This window comes from Antechinus flavipes, chromosome 1 (assembly GCF_016432865.1).
Source record: "Antechinus flavipes isolate AdamAnt ecotype Samford, QLD, Australia chromosome 1, AdamAnt_v2, whole genome shotgun sequence".
Lineage (NCBI taxonomy): Eukaryota > Metazoa > Chordata > Mammalia > Dasyuromorphia > Dasyuridae > Antechinus > Antechinus flavipes.
In genome coordinates this window covers 483,262,505-483,283,032 of record NC_067398.1, presented here as the reverse complement: position 1 = coordinate 483,283,032, position 20,528 = coordinate 483,262,505, and the positions used below count along the sequence as shown (strand labels likewise).

At 35.5% G+C, this 20,528-nt stretch overlaps 1 protein-coding gene and 1 long non-coding RNA gene across 2 annotated transcripts; both read left to right on the top strand.

The window, feature by feature from the left end:
• Positions 1-392: 392 nt before the first annotated feature.
• Positions 393-10,963, top strand: LOC127546822 (meprin A subunit beta-like). The gene is made up of 6 exons (XM_051973763.1): positions 393-459; positions 1,639-1,791; positions 7,468-7,908; positions 9,334-9,519; positions 10,498-10,639; positions 10,888-10,963. Exons 1-6 carry the CDS (start codon positions 393-395, stop codon positions 10,961-10,963), a joined length of 1,065 nt encoding a protein of 354 aa, XP_051829723.1.
• Positions 10,964-13,316: 2,353 nt separating this feature from the next.
• Positions 13,317-19,792, top strand: LOC127543910 (uncharacterized). The gene is made up of 2 exons (XR_007949337.1): positions 13,317-13,508; positions 18,275-19,792. It is a non-coding gene; the product is annotated as an uncharacterized LOC127543910 (long non-coding RNA).
• The last annotated feature ends 736 nt before the right edge of the window (positions 19,793-20,528 follow it).

The following is a 20,528-nucleotide window of genomic DNA, read 5'->3' as shown; positions in this document are numbered from 1 at the left end:
TTGGGGGTCTACACTGGTGGGAGGAGTCTTTTTACTGGGAGTCCCTCACACTTATAAAATCTGACATGGATATAAAAGAGAACCATGAAAGAAACCATTATTCACAACTCTCTTGCATTTGCTATAAGATAACCTAAGGTTCATAAACATTATGCTTTTAAAATTTAATATTAAAATTAAAATTTAATAATTTATTTTATATATTTTCTCATAGAATTTATTTTCTTATTTTTATTTTAGGCAAAGAGTCAAATTTCAAATATTTTAGTGATAAACTATTGGAATACCTGAATGTTCCCTATGACTATATGTCTCTGCTGCATTTTCCCCAACATGCCTTCCAAAAAGGATCAGAACCAACAATTGTAACAAGAAACCCTGACTTCATGGACATGATTGGACAGCGAATAGATTTCAGTGATTGTGATGTTGAAAAACTGAATCGACGCTACAATTGCTGTAAATATCCTGGCCTCTAGGGAACCTTGGCTATTCCTCTTGTACTGTGAAGAAAAGTTTCAGTCTAGTTGGTTCTTGCAATTAGAAAATTTGTGTCACTGCAACGCAGTGTTTTAGGGAAGAAGTCCGGGGCAGTGGGTTTGAAATCAGAAAACCAAGAACCAAGTTGTTAGCTCTGACTTTTATCAACTGTGCAATTCACTTGTCTCAGTTTCCTCTGCTATCAAATAGAGAAAATATTTTTACCAGCCTCCTTACAGATTTAGAAGTGTGAGCTATTATTGAGCCATGTCTATTGGCATGAGCTTTAATTGGCTCCTCCTAGTAAGAAAATTGTCCCTGGCGATGTAGCTTAATGCCCATTCTGCAATTTAGTCTTAGAACTCTGCCATGGAATACTGAGATGCTAAATGTTTTTGCCCAAGGTAACTCCCATTACACTTGGGATCAGGGATTATAATTTTTTCCTTTCTTTGTGTTCCCAGTGTTTAGCACAATGCCTGACATGTAGGAGGTGCTTTATAGCAATCAATACTAGTTGACTGACTGACTGACTGACAAACACAAACCTTATGTGACAGAAACAGGATCTGATCATAAATATTCCTGATTTGCAAACTATCCTGCACTGACTCCCTATGGGTCCAACGTGGCTACAAGAAAGTCTCAATGGTATTTTTCTTCTAAATGGATTTTTCCTGATTGGAAACCTATGTGATCCTTTGTGGGGTATGGACTTACATTTGCCCTTGGAAATGTCAATTTGGCATCAGGATTTATTTTCCATACAGATTTCTGAAGGACTGCTGCAGAGCCAGGAATAGTTATATTTGGCATTTTGAAAACTGGATTCCAATGGTACCTGGAGGACAATGAAATGCACAAATTCCTAAGGAGGAGAGTTAGAAGTAATTTCAGGAAGATAGAAGAAAGTAGACCTTGACTCAACATTTCCCTTAATAACATCTCCAACTCTGGCTGCTATGCCAACATGCAGAGTTCCTTTCTATGTTGTCTATGTGGGCTGGTATTAGAGCTTCCCAGAACCCTCCCAGAACTGCCCATGACTTGCTGGTTTCCACTTTCCCTTCAGTGCCTTCTTTAACTTAATTATTAAAAAAAAAACTAAAAATAATTTACCTCTTGACTAGAGACATTTAATGATTTTTGCTTTTTTAGCTTCTTCCAAAACCTTTATGGACTCATGTGATTTTGAATTGGAAAATATCTGTGGCATGATTCAAAACTCAGAGGATAATGGTGACTGGCAAAGGGTTTCACAGGTGTCTGGTGGGCCTGACTCTGATCACTCATACTTGGGCAAGTGCAAAGGTAACTATTAGAAATGGGATCAGCTGACTCTTACATACCTTTCCTTGATTTCTTCAGCCTCTTAGCATTTACTTTACCAGCTTAGTCTTGCCCTAGGATTATGGATGCAGAGCTGTTAAGACTTCAGAGGCCATCCAGTCCAAACTCCTTAGTTTACAGATGAAGAATCTGAAGAAGACAGAGTCTAAGTGACAAGCCCAGAGTCCCAGAAGGAACCAGTGCCAGAGGTCTGTCGGAGACCCAGGTCTCCTTGATTCCCAGTGTAAGAAGTTGTATTTCCTACACCAAGCTCATGCTCTAATGGCAGAGACTAAATGTTATTTAAATGCAGAATGAGGTCTTATTTCTAAGATCTATCAGTATTATTAGTCTTATTATCCAGTTTTAATTTTATAATACTCTTATTTGGGAATTTGACTCACAGTAGCAAATTAAAATGATTAAGGTCTTTTCTCTTACCCTCCTACAACTGCAGCATCTCACTGAGTGTGGACAGTGATGAGGTAGAAAAGACAGAGACTCTGGATGGTAGGGCTCTTAAGTTTGATTTCTACCTGGGATTTTGCTACCTATAAGTCACTTAAGCTCTTAGAATTTGTTTTCTCATTTGTAAAATAAAAGGGTTGGACTCAGTGGCATGTCTCTCTCCCTTGCCCTCCCCCTCTCTCTCGTTTTCTCTCTCTCCTCCTCTCTCTCTCTCTCTCTCTCTCTCTCTCTCTCTCTCTCTCTCTCTCTCTCTCTCTCTCTCTCTCTCTCTTCCTCCTTCTTTCTCAATGTGAGAGAGATGGATAGTTGTGGATTCTTCCCACTTCTCAGGAGTTCTACTTGTGAGAAGTGAGTGGGAAGGAGAAAAGGTGAGAGAAGGGAAGGACCAAAGTCTCTAGCCCTCTTTATATTCAGGGCAAATCAGGACTTAAAATTACTTGTCTGCCTACCCATGTAGATTGGACAATTTTAAGCAATGGATACAATTTAAAGGTAGAATTATTTGAGAAAGCATGAATGGTAGAGGAAATTTTTTCTTTGTGGTTCCACAGGGTATTTCATTGGACACTTTAGAGCCAGAAGAGGAGAAATGATCACCATATTATTTCCCAGGGAAAAGATGTGGCTCTGTGTGTGTGTGTTTGTGTGTGTAAGTGAGATTAAATTTTATGTTGTATTTTTTTTTTTGAAAACTCTGATCTCAGGTGACCAAAGAAAGGGAAAACCTTTGATAGATAACTTCTCATTTATTTTAACTGTTGCACATTTTCCTTTGCAATCTGGTTTGGACTAAAGTCTTAAAACACCACATTGCTATTGCCACACTTAACATTTATGTTGTTGGTAACAAACAAGTATAACCAGATGCTAAAACTTAGGGTTGTTGCACTAATTTGAATGGTCAGGTGATGCACTCAGGGGATCTGAATATATGTCCTTTGGTTGTTGAGACAATGCTCTTTCTATCATAAGTTATAAGTGATCAGTACTTTATAAAAAGTAATTTATAATTGTACTTTATAAATAAATCAGTACTGTATAAATTCTCTGTCCAAGGACAGAGAACTTGGAATCTCCCAATATTAACCCTCTCAGCGGTTAAGGGTAATTAGGAGAGAATATGACAAATAAAAAGACATATTGCTCTTGTATAAGGGCTTAGGACAACAGGAAGGTGAAAAATTAGAATAGCAGAATGAAGCAAGTCTCAGAAATTAGGATTTTTTTTCTTTTCCTTGTGTTTTGGGATTGTTAATTCTTGAAATCAGAGATAACTTGTTAACATTTTTTCCTTCGACAAATTTATTATTTTTTCCATAAAATGTGAACTCCTAAAAGGCAGGGATCATATTTCATTATATCTTAGTACTTACTTTGAACATAACTGGTGCTGAGCAAAAACTTATGAAGCAATTCCTCAGTAACTAATTAAGAAGCAAATAATTTACTCTGACCACCCCATGGCTTCCTGAGCCACAATTTACTCAGAAGTTAATAGAATTATAGTGTTGGATATATTAGAACCCAGATTTTACATTTTAAAAATCTGATTTTATTTTGTTAATGAGAAAACTAAAACTCAGAAACAAGAAATGATTCATGAATTTTGGACTCCTCTGGACTAGATGGTTCACTAGGGAAACTGAGCAGCTATTTCCCTGGGCATATTCCTTGGCAGTAATAATTCATAAAGATCCCACATCCTCTATCAGTTACATTTTTCTGTTGGCATCTGAAATTGCAACTCAAGGGAGGCAGCATGTTATAAAAAGAAGCCTACTTGAAGCTAGAGGACCTAGATTCAAATTATACCTGTCTTTGGGCATTGTTTTAATACTGTTCTGACTTGTTTTTATCATATGTAAAATAAAGGGCCTGAAGTAGAAGTGTGTGTGATTTTCTAGCTGTGTAAGTTTTTTGGTGCCCTCTTTTTTTATTCCTTCAAATACAAAGTTGCCTATGTATTTGCTATGCAAATAGAGCACTTGACCTGGAGTCCTGGCCTCAGGTACCATTTATGTGGCACTGAGCAAGTTACTTAATTCTGTTTGACTCAGTTTCCTCATTTGGAAAATGAGGATATGAAAAATCCTTACCTCTGAGTTGCTGAGAAGACCAAATCAGATAACTGTCAAGTTCTTAGCTCAGTACACAACTCATAGTAAGCATGATATAAATGTTTTATTATTATTTTCATCATCATGATTGACTACTCTGGCACAAGAATTCAGCAAGAATGACAATCAGGGCAAACTATCAAAGACCTTTATTTTCTTTACTATCACTATTTCTGTGATTCTTAGAATTGAGATACATTTCCATTCCTAAGAGGTTATTCAAATCCTTGGCTTGAATTAGTCCTCATATATGCAATTGTGGAAACTACTTATTAACTAGTATAGTAAGATATCCTCATTTGGTGTCCCTTCTTCCTTTTTCTTATAACTGGTATGTATGCTTTTGGGAGCATGTGCCCCAGAGAACCTCTTTTCCTACTGTGAGAGGAGCAGGAGGGATTCTGTGCAGATTTTGAAAGATCTCTAACCGGAAATAAAATTTTCAGTGTGAACATTCATGCTTCAGAAATCACCACACATTCTAAATCAGGCTTGATTTTGTTGTTGTTATTGAATTTCTAGACTTAAAAAAGTTATAGAGAAGATAATCATGTGAATTAAACTTAAAAATTTCACCCTCCTTCGCCCCCCTCCCCGCCCTGAATTTTGGTTGTTAAATGTTTATCAGCCCATCCTTGAATCTATAACATTCTGTCTGGTTTCCTTGGAAGGTTTGAAATTATATTTGAAATTATGAAATAGTGTTTAATTCTTTGAATATTCCTATATCTCAGTTTCCCCTCTGACCAAATGTGACCAGACCTGGAGCCATGTAAAATCAGAGTGTTTTGCTATTGCAAATGTATTTGTGTGTGTGTGTGTGTGTGTGTGTGTGTGTGTGTGTGTGTGTGTGTGTGTGTGTTTTACACATTTGTGGCCAGTTAAACTAATATTTTATTTAGCATAAAATTAATTAACTAATTTTCTAGGCCCTAATCTTATAGGTTGTAGGAAATGAAAAAAATCCTGAGTTTATGATGACTTCATATATTAGTATTAACTACATTTACTTATGAAACTTCTCTCTAAGAGCCAGGGCCTTCAAGTCTCAAGTCTTTTCTCTGTTTTCTCCCAGGTTCCTGTTTCTTTATGTATTTCAGCAGAAACTCTGTGAAAGAGGGGGGAAAGGCAATCCTGGAAAGCCGATTATTTTACCCCAAGAGAAAATTTCAGTGTTTACAATTTTATTATTATAATAGTGGGAATAAAGATGACAAGCTCAAGATCTATGTCAGAGAATATTTTACAGCCCATTCTAACATGTCTCTTACTCTGGTGGATGAACTGAAAGGTATGAGATTTTATTTCTAGAGAAATTAAGTTTGATTTTGATTCAAGATCTTCTGTAGGTTTTTGTTTCCCTATTCCTAACATGTCAGAGGATTTCTTTCTTTACAACATTATGCTTTTTCCTCCCTAGAGGATATAATGTGTGATGGTATCCATAGCATATGGTCATAGTGCATTAACAAGGAAGGATTGGTTTTATGAGGAGCACAAAAAATGTTTTTTTGATAATTAGGGAAAGAAAAAACATAGATTGAACTGCCTTGGGGAGAAGGTGATAAGAACAAGTGCCTTATCACTGATGATCTTGAAGCAAATACTGAATGATTGCTTTTGGGGATGTTGCAGATAGAATTAATGATTTAGAAAGAGGCTAGGCTAAAAGACTCCTTATTTCCTTCATTTTAAGTTTACAATTTTATATTGAGATAGCTACTTCTATGTACACAGAGAGGTAGAGTAGTAGATAGAACACTGAAGCTGGAAATGAGTTCAAATTGACCTACATATGCCTTAATTTTTTCCAGCTATAAAATGGGGATAATAACATTTACCTCCCAGACCACACAGTAAATGCTTAATAAAAACTTGTTCCTCTTTTCCTTATTCCAATAAATTAGATATATTGTCCAGACATCTACACATTAGGGAGAATTATTAGGGGGCAAGATCATGGGAAGCAAAATAAGGATTGGTAGCAATCTGTGTATTATCACTGAGGTACTGATAGTAAATTTTCTTCCAAGGAATTCATACGTCTATAGGATTTTTGAGTTAGTAGCATCTTAAGAGTTCTTAAGTCCAAAATATAAACAGAATGTTTAGGACATGATAGGATGCTAAAAAGGAATTCTGCTTCTATCACTAGCTTTTGAAAATAATGCTGCAGAAAGATAAGAAAATATCATGGTAAGCAGATAGTGTGATGGATGAGGGATGTGAGAAATTGAACTCAAATTAAGTCACTTAACCCCAGCGAGCCTTAACTTTCTCATCTATAAAATGAGGGAAATGCCTATAGAGTCCCTTGTACTTCTAACTCTATGTCAGTACATTCCTGTAAAACAAGCTTTGATGTGAGTATCAGACAGAGGTAAGTACAAGATTAAGAGGGTCATTGTTCTTATTTTCAAAGACCTGAATTCAAATGCAATCCCAGATACTTATAAACTGTCTGACTCTGGTCTAAGCATCTAAGTTCTGTCTGCCTCAGTTAATAATTGCATCTACCTCCTAGGGAACATGAAAGATGCTTATTAAATGCCTGTTCTCCTTTTCCTATACTTCCCCAAATACCATATCATTGGAAAAAGCTTCTAGGGAGTGAGATTTTAGGAAGTAATTTTTTAAAGGATTAGTAGAATTCTGCATATTATCAATGGGAAGTGGGTAACAAATTTCTGTGTTGTTGGAAGGATCAAATGAACTATTTGTCAAGTGCTTTGCTAAACTTAAAGCACTATTTAGATTCTATTAGAAGTATTGATTTTTACATTCTTGTGAACAGGAAATATGCACAACTTAAGAACTGAAAATAACTATTTACTCGGCCCTTTAAACCTGAAAAAACATAAGCAATTTCATAGATTATTAAAAATGTGCTTAAGTATTTTTTTAGGTCATATGATCTAGCATGAATATTGGAAAGCAAAATGTTTGAATTGGATATGGGGTAAGACCATAACATATTGATTTATTTAGTCTTGGAGGCTATGATCTACTCTTGTTCATTAGTATATAACTCAGCAATTAACTAATTTTAAAAAGTTAACATTTCTACTTACAGATGCACCCCTTGGGAGCTGGCAACTCCATTATGTATCATTGGCAGTTACCAAAAAATTCAGGATAGTTTTTGAAGGAACTCGAGGTACTGGTACTTCAGCTGGTGGTCTCTCCATCGATGACATTAATCTTTCTGAAACCAAGTGCCCTCATCACATCTGGAGAATAAACAATTTCACACAAATCCTTAGTTCAAGGGAAGTCATCTATAGCCCTCCATTTTATTCTCATTCAGGCTATGCCTTTCAGGTTCAGTTAGATGTAAGAAATCAGACTAATGTAGGGATATATTTCTTCCTGATCTCTGGAGCCAATGATGAAGAATTAGAGTGGCCATGTCCATGGCATCAAGCTACAATGACACTTTTGGACCAAAATCCTGACATTCGTCGGAGCATGTCCAATGAGAGGAGTATAACTACAGATCCATTGAAGACAATTGGTTTGTAATTTTTTTTCTTTATTGCTGACACAATATATCAATTTCATTAGGATGGTAGATAGGGAAGGAAAAGAAGAGAAGAGAAGGAAAGGGGCAGAAAATGTTACTAAATTGCTGATTAGTTAATAGGGACCACCAATATATTTAGTACAAGATCCCAGAGTCTTTGGAGGGAAGGGTACATGTGAGGAAGTAAGAACAGAAATGGAAGGTTGAGATTGAGTTGGAGGGAATAATTATCCTTTGAATCAGTTCATACTTCTCATGTGGCCACATTTCTCATTTTACATTTATCTACTGGAGTTTTTACTGCCCATCATTCTTGATGCTCACCTCCCCTCAATGGTTCTATTCCTTGGTCACTTAATTTTCCTATTTCCTGGTGTGAATTAACTACCCTGGTTACAGGAAGGTTGGATATGATAGTTTTATAATTCAGTTCTTCAATAGAAGAGAACTGTTTTTATTATTTTTTAGTTCAAGGTACCAAAATTGTTTTTTATATTATTTTTAAAATTTAAAAATACTATTTTTAACATTCATTTAATCATTTTTTGAATTCTGAATTCTTTCCATTCTTTCCATCTCTGCCATGTGATATCAATTATACATGTGAGATCATGAAAAAGCAAAAAAAAAAAAAAAAAAGAAAAAGTAGAAAGATTATACTTCATCTATACTTAGATTCTATCAGTTCTTTCACTAGGAGATAACATTTTTCATCTTAACTCCAGAATTTTCTTGAATTGTTGAGAAGCCATTCACAGTTGATCATTGTATAATATTGCTATTGCTGTATACCACATACCTTGTTCTGCTTATTTCACTTTGCATCATCTTCTGAGATTTATTTGAAACCATTCTGCTTATCATTTCTCATAATGCTCCATCACAATCATGTGCCACAATTTGTTTGGCTGTTTCCCAACTGATGCACATCTCCTTAATTTCTAATTCTTTGCCAACACAAAATGACCTGCTATAAGTATACACACACATACATGTAATATAGGTACATACATACATACACATATGGATATTATATATGTGTATGTATACATATACCTATATATGTGTTTTTATATATATGTGTATGTATATGTGTGTGTGTGTGTGTGTGTGTGTGTGTATGTGTGTGTGTGTGGTGTAGATTCTATCTTTAGAAATACCTAAAAGGGAATGAAAATGTCTTCCATGAAGTCAGTATTGATTCCTTTACTAGTTCCTCAACTATCTACTATGTATTCCTCTAGGATAAGATAAAAAACTGCTCATATCTGGCAGAGAAAGTATCACAGACCAGAAGCACCACTTAGTTTCTTCATAACTTTACACTTACACTATTGTGCCATTGTTATGTTTTTCTAACCTCATATAAACAAGACCTTACTGGACATGACTTAGACATACAAATTGCTTTTTCAGATAGTAATATTGAAAACTTTTTTTGGGACAAGCCTTCCAAAGTAGGAGTGACGACAACTTTCCCTAATGGAACATCATATAGCAGAAGTTTGGCATTTGGAACCAGTACCTACATAACCCACAAATGGCTACAAAGAAGAGATTTTATCAAAGGAGATACTGTTTACATCCTTTTGACAGTGGAAGGTATGTCAATACAAGAAGGCCCTGCTGTTGAGAATGGTTTTTTTATGCGGCAATAGGTGACTTTCTCTTTAGTTTCTGTGTTCCCTTTTCAAGTGTAAAAGAGCATCTGTAAGGCATCAAAACATATTTAATTTTTCAATTCAAATAGTTCTGGTTTTATTAATTAGATTAATTATTAAATTAATTAATTAATTAGAATACACATACTTTGTTAAAAGCAATAGGGCAGGGAGGATAGAGAACTAGTATCAGATTCAAGAAGGCCTGCTTCAAATCTTGCTTCCTATTCATACTGATGAATATTTTGGTGTAAATCTATAATTTCATTAGTATACAGAGCTCACAGTGAGGAAATTCCTTCTGCAAATACTTATTGACAACTATTCTTTATCAACTTGGTGAGAGCTCTGGTTTACAGACAGGTTAGGGACTTTGCCTAGGATCATGTGGCCAGCATGAGTAAGAAATAGGACTTCATAGCAAGTCAAGACACAGGTGTTTCTAGTTGGTTAATAAGAGCAGGTATAATGTGTTAGCTCTGAGCACACAGAGATTTAGTTCTGCTAGTTTCCTCCACTTCGAAGTCTCCTGAAATATATATCAGGTCTTTCTGCATCGGAACATCCATGTTTACTACAATATCCCCATCAAATGGTCATCCAGTTTACCCTTGAAGACCTCAGGAACTGGGAACATAGCAGCTAATGCCTCTCCTTTCTATCTACTTTGTTTATATCTTCCATGTACCTACTTAATGTTGTCTATTTCCTTAGGACAGATACTCCTTAAAGGCAAGGACAGGTTATTTTTTCCTTTCTTATTAGCACCCTGGCTGGCACAAATGAAGTGCTTAATATCAACCAATTATTATTGACTCAGCCTTAATTTCTACAGGACTCTTAATGTTCTGCCATACCTGTAATTCTAGAACTTTAAAACAAAAACTAATCTTTATCTGTGTATTCTTTTCTCCTGTAGATATATCAAGTCTTTTTTTCACTGAGCCATTACCTGGGGAGTTTCCAGTGCCTATATCAAAACCCAACATAAGTGTCTGTGCAAAATTTGTCTGTGAAAATGATGGCATCTGCGTTATCCGCAATAACAAAACAGAATGCAGGTAAGAAGACAGCTTAATATCTCCATGCATACTTTGCGCTGTTTGGTTTGTTTATGAAGTATTTTCAGCTATAAAAAAAGAGGTTTGAAATTGATGAAAAGTATCCCTCCTATAACTTTCAAAATGCTATTGATAAAATATTCATAGAATCTTATGTTCATAGACTTAGAACTGGATAGACATGTCAGATTCAATATATCCAAATAGAGAACTCATGATCTTTTTCCACAACCCTTTCCTCTTCCCAGCTTCCATTATTGTCGAGGGCACCATCATCTTCCAGCCACCCATGCTGTAAACCACATTATTAGTCTTGACTCCTAACTTGTACCCATCTCAGATAGCCAATCTATTGCTAAGTAAATTTTTTTGTTTATGCACAATATCTTTCACATACTCCCCTTTTCCTCACTCACAAGCTCACCACTATGATAAGGACCCTTATCACCTCACACGTGAGCTGTCGCAATAGCTTGGTCTTCAAATTCTTTCTGTGTCATCTCTTTATCTTCTGTTATATATTCTAGTAGTTGCCAAAATACTCTTCCTAAAGCTCAGTTTTAACTCCTTTACTTCTGTGCCCAGAAACTCCAGTGGCTCCCTATTACCTTCAGGAGCAAATATACAATGCTTTGTTTGCCTTTTAGACTAGACTCTTTCTTACTTTTCTAAGCTTCTCATGCTTGACTTGTCTTCACACTCTGTGCTATAGTGACACTGGGATTTTTACTGATCCTCACATACAACCCTACATCTCCTACCTCCCTGCCTTTTTCCTGAAGTTCCTTATTCTTGGAATACTTTCCTTCCTTACCTCTTCCTCTTGGCTTCTCTGGTTTCCTTAACATTCAGCTTAAATCTCTTGAACCTTTTTGCAAGAGAACTTTCCTGGTCCACTCCCTCCTTTCTATCCTCTCTCCCATATTGCTAATACCTTCCTTGTAAAAAAATTACTTTCATAGATACTATAAATATGTATCTTGTATGTATACAGTTATTTATATGTGTCTACTTCCCTCAAATGTGAGTTCCTTGAGAAGAGAGACCATATTTTCTCCAGGACTTAATATACTACTTAGCATATAGTAAAGTGATTGATAAATACTTGTTGATGAACTGAATACATCTATTCCTGTGAGAAAGAACACTTTTTTCTTACTCAAAGAAACTCAAAATTTGCCTTTAAAATGTAGGAAAATGGTGGGAATAAAAACATGTTTATTGATATTTCAAAACAAGGCAGGAATGAATCAATAGTGCAGAGTAATATGATAGAAATATTAGGAAAGGTTTCATGCAGAAGTTAATGACTGAGCTGCATCTTACAGGAAAAGGGGGACTTTGTGAGGTGGAATTTTATGGAGATGGCCAGTGAAAAGGAGAAAGAAAGCCACAGGGATAGAAAATAAAGCATTGTGAGTGAGAAACAGAATGAAGATAGTTTGGCTGGCTCTCACAGTGAAAGAGGAAAAATATCATGCAAAGAAGTCAGCAAGATAGGTTGGGGTCAGATTGTATAGGATTTTAAAAACTAAACAGTAGAGTTTATAATGTATACTAGAGGCACTAGGCAATCACTGGACTTAGATAAGCATGAGAATCCCATAATTTAAAATTAAGAAAATGAATTTGTCAGTAGTGAGTAGGACATATTGGAAAGGCAAGAGAAGTGAGACTACTTAGGGAGACCAATGAGGAGACTGTTGAATGTCAAGTTCTGACTCTGAGGCTCATTGGCTATGTGATATTTGACTAGCCACTTCAATTCCTGTTTCCTGGACCTCAGTTTACACTTCTAACAATCGAGGGGGTTGGACTGGATTATTTCAAAATCCCTTTTAGCTACATTCTATTATTCTATTCACACAACAAGCTTTTTCAGGCACCCTATACTGTGTTTCTTTGAAGAGAAACAATCATAGCTGTATGACATACACAGCTAATGTGTGTTGGGTGTGAGGGAATGCTGTTTTAAGCTTTGCAGTTTTTCCAACACTAGCCAGAGAGGAATTTCATTCTCCCCAGCTTACTGAGTCTCTATGGTTTCCATAACAGGTCTCATGCTATGGAACCTATGGACATGTCCTAGGTTCAGATCTATTCAATACTTTCCCTATTATTGGCAACTATGGCATCCAATAAATTGCTGCATCTTTTCTAAAGTTAATGGAGAGATGATACATGGCTTTCTCTCTCTTCTATAGATGCATCTGGAGCTCCTAATACTCTTGTCAGAAATTATACAATTCAATATTTTAAACTCAACAAATATACATTTTCCAGTGGTCTTGCTCTCTTTTATTTTTACATATGCAATTATGTGAAACATTTCAATATTAGTTAATTTGTACAAGAAGACAAAAACATGAAAGAAAGTGAAAAATAGCGTGCTTTAGTCTGTGTTCAATCAATATCAATTCTTTTTATGGAGATAGATTAGTATGCTACATCATTACTTGTTTGGAATTGTCTTATATTACTGTATTGCTGAGAATAGGTAAGTCATTCCCAGAGAGCTCCTTCCTTACTCCAACATCTTAGTACTGGAAGTCCTTGAGCAGTCTTTCTCGCTATGGAGTGGTTGACAACTTTTTGAAAATGGCCAGGCTGACTATTAATGAAATAGCTCTTTAAGCATGTTTTGCTATAATATTTTGTAATTTTTTTATTTTGTAGATGTCAATCAGGTAAAGACTGGTGGTACAGAGGAGAAAAATGTGAGACTATGGGCTCCACCAAGAACACCATATTTATCACAGTTTTGTTTGCTACAGGAATATTTATTTCTATGCTAATAGTGGCTCTTCTGAGTGTCCGCCATGTTAAGAAGAAATACAGAAAAAGGAGTAAAGCCAATACCTTAAAAAATGTAAGTATGCAATAAGGTAATTGAATTAAAACAAGAAAAGGAAACCATACTCTTATAGTAACAAATCTTGGTCTCAGAAAAGATATAACAAAACATGCTCCCTTCTTCTGGGCAGGAAATCATGCTTCTATGAGAACAAAAAAATTCCACATGTCCATTATATTATTTGTTTTTGTTTGATTGATTATATGTTTTATAAGAAGAGCTTAAGTTCTAGAGGGACAGAGAGACATATCCAAAATGATATAAAAATGAGTCATCAATTAAACTTATTTTAAAAAAGACAGAGGCTATAAGTACTACACATAATAGATAAACATGGGGTTCTATGGATTTCGTCCTAGCCTCTCAGATTTATTTTTCTTTTACGTGTAAGAAATTATGACAGATGGTATTATTATACTCATTTTACAAAAAAGGAAACTGAGCCAAGTTAAATGACTTGGCACACAGGTAATAAGTGCTAAAGCAGAATTTGAACTCAAATGTTCCTCATTCCAGGCTCAGTATTCTATCCTGTGTACTACCAACCTGCCTTTTAAGGCCATTTAAGATCTTTTCCTATAATAGAATTAGTGTCATAGATAAGATTTGAATATAGGTCTTTCTGGCTTCAAATCTAGCACTCTATATTATATAAATATATTCAGTTTAGACAGTTCTCAGTGTTTGGCCCTCATATGTTGCACGGAATTTTTTTTAAAGGAAATAATTTGATTTTGGAACGCTTTCTGTTTTAAATTTATAAATAATTTGGATGTATCTGATCTAGGAATTCAGATATAATGATGAAGACACAGTAGAAGGTAGATCATTGATTTTCTTTTTTTTTTTTTTGATCATTGATTTTCTATTGATCTTCTTCTTCTGCTGTAGTACTTTCTGTACTACATCCAACTTATGGAAAGGAAAGACAATGTCAGATCACCACATAGAGGGAGAGAAAGCATGGACTTCTTTAACTGGCTTCTCTCTGATCTCCTGCCTGCTGATTTGTACTTTCTTTGAGAAAGGACTCAAGGATGATGATGATGATGACAATGATGATGATATGATGATGATGATATATTGAGAGGTAGTATGTTTCAGGGGAAAGAGCACTGGGATGAGAGAATCTGGCTCCATTCAGGTTCTGTCTCTGATTCTTACACCTGTGGGACATTGTTTGGTCCCAATCTCCTTGGGCCTATTGGCCCTTGGAACTAGATGGCTTCTGAGGCACCTTCCAACTTTAATTGGAGGAATTGGGGGCAGGGAGAGAGAGAATCAGAGTAACTAAGGGGATCAGTATAGATCCCCTGCACAGATGGCTCCTTAGGTGTCTTTTACACTAAATGGAAAATTAGGAAGTCTGTAAAGAATGTGCCATAGACATAGGAAACAATTTTGTACAAGCACAGGTGCAGATCGAATATCACATTTGAATCATGTATGAAAAGAATTAAGACATCTTATCGATATGGCTGTGATATAGATTTCATTAAGAGGAATAATCTGAAGTAAGACTAGGTGTGACATGTAAAATCTGAAATAATTGAGGAAACAAAATCTTGAACTTCTGAGCATTTAAATTTATTAAGCAAAGCATGCCAATGGTATAACAAATTGGGACAAAACCCCCTTAGCTAGTACAAGACCCCGAATACAGAAGAGACAAATCTTGGTGCATTCAAAGAAAACAATTAATTGGATTTAAATCAGGATGCAATATTAAATAACTTTTATTTCCAATTGGAAGAAAGATTAGGAACTTTCTGATTTTGGAGGGGAATGAGATAGTTTCAGAAGAAGAGCAAGCAGACTTTCCCAGATGTGAAACAGCATGTCACTCAGTTCCCACAATGAGCAAGCAGATGGAATATACAGGAAAATGAAATTTAGGTATCAAAATGGAATCAGTTTTACAAGATGAAGTCAGCTTTTGTTTACTCAGTTATTTCAGATTTTACATATCACACAATCTGGCTTCTGCTTGTATTTCTAGTTTTCAGATTATTCCCCTTAATGAAATCCATATCACAGCCATACCAAGCTTTTAATTTTTTCCATACATGATTCAAATGTGATATGTGATCTGCACCTTCTGTGCTTGTGCAAAATTGTTCCTCGTATTTATGCAATTCTTACAATTCTCTCAAATATGAAGGGCTTTAAATGCCTGGCATTTTGACTTTTATCCTAAAAGCAGTTGGGAGCCACTGAAAATTTTTAACTGGGAGAAGGCAGCCTGACATGTTCAGTTTTTGTGTTAGCTGTATGAATTGAAAGCCGTGTGGAGGACAGAGGACAGATTGAAGGGGAAGAAAATGAAGGCAAAGAGATTAATTGCAAGAATCCAGGTGAAAGGTGGCTAAATGATGTAGTAGATAAAGGCTTAGACTTGGAATCAGGAACACTTTAATTCAAATATAGCTTCAGATATTAGCTATGTGATTCTGGGCAAGTCCTTTAACCTGTCCACTCATTTTCCTCATCAGTAAAACGGGAACAATTGCATATAATTTTGAGGATTGTTACAATAATTAAATGAGATAGTATTTGTAAAATGTAATGCAAACTTTTAGTTCTTTATAAATGCTAGCTATTATCATCAAGGATGCAAGCACTTGAATTAGATTAGTGGCCATGGGAGAAAAGAATTTAACCATTCAAAAGATCTTTGTGGAGGTAGCCTTAACAAAACAGCAATTTATTAGATATAAGATAACAAAGAGTTAAGAAGGTTCCAAGTCATAGTGACTGGAAGTGTGAGCTTTTCCCTCAAAAGAAATGAGAAAATTTAGAGCAGGAAAGTTTATGAGAAAGATGATGAGCCCAGTCTAGATATTTGCCAAAAGAAAACTCCTGATCTTGTCATATATCTGCTTTACAAGCTCCAGTGATTCCCATTTGCTTCTAGTTTCTAATATAAACTCCTCTATTTGGCATTTAAAGTGCTTCACAATAATTTTGCTCCAGCCTATCTTTCCAGACTTACCTATTTCTCCTCCTCATACAGACTATAGTCCAGCAAACTGGTCTATTCTCCTCCTTCAAGACATCCCATGCATTATCTCTCTGCGTTTGCATAGGCTGTCTCACATACCTGAAATGCTCTCTTCCCCCTTTCCCTATCCATTCAACTTCCAAATCCTATTATAATTCTTCCTGTTAAATATTTCTCCTATATGCCTCCTAATCTCCCCTAACACTGCCACCATCCTGGAACAGAACCTTACCAGCTCACACATGGACTATTGTAATAACTTTTTGGTTGGTCTTCTTGCATCACTCTCTCCCCACTCCAGCTCTCGGTCAAATTGATCCTCTTAAAGAGCAAGTCTGACTAGGTAATCGCATTCATCATTCAATAAATTCCAATGATACCTTATTTCCTCCAAGATCAAATATAAAAGCCTTTGGTTTTCAAAACTCTTCATAACTTGGCTCCTTGTGACCTTTCTCAGCTTATTGCATATCTCTCCCCTCCCAGTAGTCAGGAATCAAAAAATATCTTTTAAAAAAATACTAATTCCATCCCCCAAGTCTGTGCATTTTCACTGACTATTCTTTATGCCTGAAACCCTCCTTCTCCATTTCAATCTCTGATTTTCCCAGCTTCCTTTAAGTTTCCCCTGAAGTCCTATCTTAAATAAATAGCTTTTCCTAATTCCCTTTAAGACTAGTATGTTCCCTCAGAGACCGTCTTCAATTTTATCTTGAATTTGTTTTATTTGTATATAGTTTGCATATTGTTTCTTCTAATTAATTTTTTGAGATAAGGACTGTTTTTTGTCTTTCTTTCTATGATTAGTATTGGCACATATTAGGTAGATGATTGATAAGTGCTTCTTGACATAGCTCTTTAAGATAAGCCAAGTATTTAATAAATGCAATTCATTTTGATCTTCACAATAACTTTTTGAGGAAGGTGATGGTGTTACTTCTATTTTATATATGAGGTAAAAAAGGAGAAAATGATTTTTTTAAAGAGGAGAGAGAATAATTACCCATATTTATGTGGTGCTCTAAGGTTTACAAGGATTTTTTTTTCCATAATAACCTTGAAAGAGTAACAATGGAGGTAATAAGAAAATTGAACCTGCAAAGATTGAAACCTATTAATGAGGGAGATTCTGGGGGATGTATAATGGGGGATGGTAAGCCAAGATCCAGGACAATTCTGCCAAATTCTGGTTATCTATTCTCACCTTAATTAAATTCTTCCCTTCAAGTGAGGGACTATCTTAAATCTTACCCAATGAATCTACTTTCATAGCTATCTCACTATTTATGTAGGGTAGGAAAGAGGAAGATAATTTAGGTCTGGCATTAAAGAGATCTGCAAAAATTTTGCCTATCCTAACATTTCAGAATCTATATAAAGTGTGTCTAACAGCTCAGAACAAATATTTGGATAATCTTTCCTTCCTCAAATTTTCCTAGCACTCTTTATATTTGTTTTTGATATTTGCTCCTTTCATAGTTTTTCTTACATATTCTATTAGAATATAAGTTATTTGAGGGTAGAGAAAAGGTGATTCTTTTTTTTTCATTTTTGTATTTCTAATACCTATCATATTACTTTGCTTATAACATTTAAGAAATGTTCCTTGAACTCAGTCATTTAAATTTGGTGGATCTGTGAAGCAGTGGTTTCGATAGATTCCACCATGGAATGATTTCAGAAACTATTGATGAGGACACCATTTCTATTAGAATTCATTCAATTAATAGCTTTCACATTTATGGAATATGTCATAAATTGTTCTCTCTCCTCTTTGCAGAATAATGTTCCTGAAATCCGGTCTGAAGATATTAGACAGCAATAACAACAATGACAAAAATAATAGGAAAATACATTGCTTCTTCATCATGGATTCATCTAGAAACAAATTTCAGCTGTGACAAATGATTTTTTTGTAACCTATAATTACTTTTTTTTCCTGCTGAAAAATATTGGAAATAGTGAATGGATTTTTTTTTCCTTTTTGTACAGTCATTCAATTTCTGTGTCATTTTGGTTCTTGTGATATATTTGGAAGAGGTCCCTCGAGCTGTTTATGAGGGAATTCCCTGCCCTTCACAGCCCTTCAGAAGTTTCAAATCAAGTTGCTAACCCTTGAGGTGTGGGTACTGTCACCTCCCCACATCATAACCACTATGTCATTTGGAGTCATTCCTATGCTTCCTTTGGCTACAAATCTCCTATCTCTCTGGCACTTAAGAAACAATGAGTAGTGCTGGATTTGGCATCAGGGAATATGGGTTTGAAAGCTGTCTCTGCTACTTTACTATCTTTGTAACCTTGGACAAGTGCTCCTCTGGGGGCTTCAGTTTCTTTACCTCCAGAATGACAATGTTGTACTCTTTCCCACTTCATATCCAATCAGTTAATAAGCTCTGTTGCATCCATTTCTGAAAAATCTCTTATCCTTCTTTCTATGAACATAGCCCCAACTATGTATACAATATGTATACTTAATTCATCTGATTGAATTATGGTAGTAAAATCTTTCCAGGTTTCCTCCAATTCATCCTTCACAACTTTCTGTAGAATTTTTCTTATGTATAAATATGGTTATTCCACTTCTCTCAGTAAAAATCTTTCTTGTCTCCTGAATCCTCTGTTTATTCTCCTCTGCTTGGTATTCAAGCCCTACCACAACCTGTCACTACCATACCTTCTCAGACTTACTTTGAATTTTTCATTTTTAAGCATTGCCATTCAATTCCAGCCAAAATGATGATCTTTGACTCTCTACACAATCACATGCCTCCAGAAATTTACTCAAGCAATTTTCTAAACCTAGACTATATTTTTTCCCTCATTTTCATCTATTGAAATTCCACCCACCCCTTAGAATAGTGGTATTAAAATAAAAAAGAAATGGGGGCCATTAAAACTATAAAAAGAGATGCCTTTGGGCTACATGAGGACTTAGAAAACCACATTAATATTATCTATTTTATTGTATTTTTATTTATTTTGTTAAATATTTTCCAATTAAATTTTAATCTGGTTCAGTTTTGTGCACAGATCTTTGTTTTAAAGCATCACCACACTCATTTGTGACTTTGCCTCTTGGATGCCACAGAGCTGTTTGCACAACAATGTAATTATCCAGCTATCAAATGCAATTATCATGTACTCATTGGTTTTTCTGGCCATCTCTGATAATGTTATATTCCTTCACTAGATTGTAAACTCTATGGGGCAAGAACTATAATTTGTCTAAATTTGGTATCAGCCCCATACAATGCTTTGCACTAAATAGAGAGTAAATAAATGCTTGTTGCTGTCACTGTGTTCTAAGGTATGTTTCAGGTATATGTTCTATGGTACAATTATAATGCCATTGGCACCTTGTGCCAACTAAAGAAATGAATACTTTGGACATAGAGTGTAATGCTACTAGGTGATAATAGGTCCAGCTTGATGCCGTCTAGGCTGATGCAGCCTAGATAAACTGTTCCCAGACAGCCAAACAAGATGGAGTGGTGGTGGATGGATTTCATATTTAGGACCAGAAGATCTCAGGATGAATCAAGGGGAAGGGGAAGCAAAAGGGATGATACCCAAGGAACTGTCTGACCATTTCACTCTCCTCTGCAAAACCCACCACTGTCTCCCCATTACCTGTGGCAAAGCTAGGAGTTGTGAGCATGAATCACAAGAAGGAAAAGATGGTTATCATATTGGGAGCTAGGTACATCCATTTCAGGTTGTAATGTCTAAAATGGGTCATTTTATAATTACCTACTAAATGTTGAAATTACTATGAAATAGACCTTATTTTGTAAATTTTCTAAATTTATAGATGCAAATCAAATTACCCCCATGTGGCTTTTAAACTTTTTTTTTTTTTTTTTTTTTTTTACAAACTTTCCCCTTCCTTCTTTTCCACTCTTTTACTTTGACCTACTCCACATACTTGATCTAGCTGCAATGGTCTATTAGCCATTCCTTGAAGACAACATTCCATTTCCCAGCTCCATGCTTTTTCTCTGGTTGTCCTCGATGTCTGGAATATTCTTCCT

Excerpts from the sequence above, each read along its gene's own strand:
- LOC127546822 (XM_051973763.1), top strand. The coding sequence starts at position 393 with ATGATTGGACAGCGAATAGATTTCAGTGATTGTGATGTTGAAAAACTG. Across the intron at positions 9,520-10,497 it reads CATCCTTTTGACAGTGGAAG|ATATATCAAGTCTTTTTTTC; the intron begins GTATGTCAATAC and ends TTTCTCCTGTAG. Across the intron at positions 10,640-10,887 it reads AATAACAAAACAGAATGCAG|CTTCCATTATTGTCGAGGGC; the intron begins GTAAGAAGACAG and ends TCCTCTTCCCAG.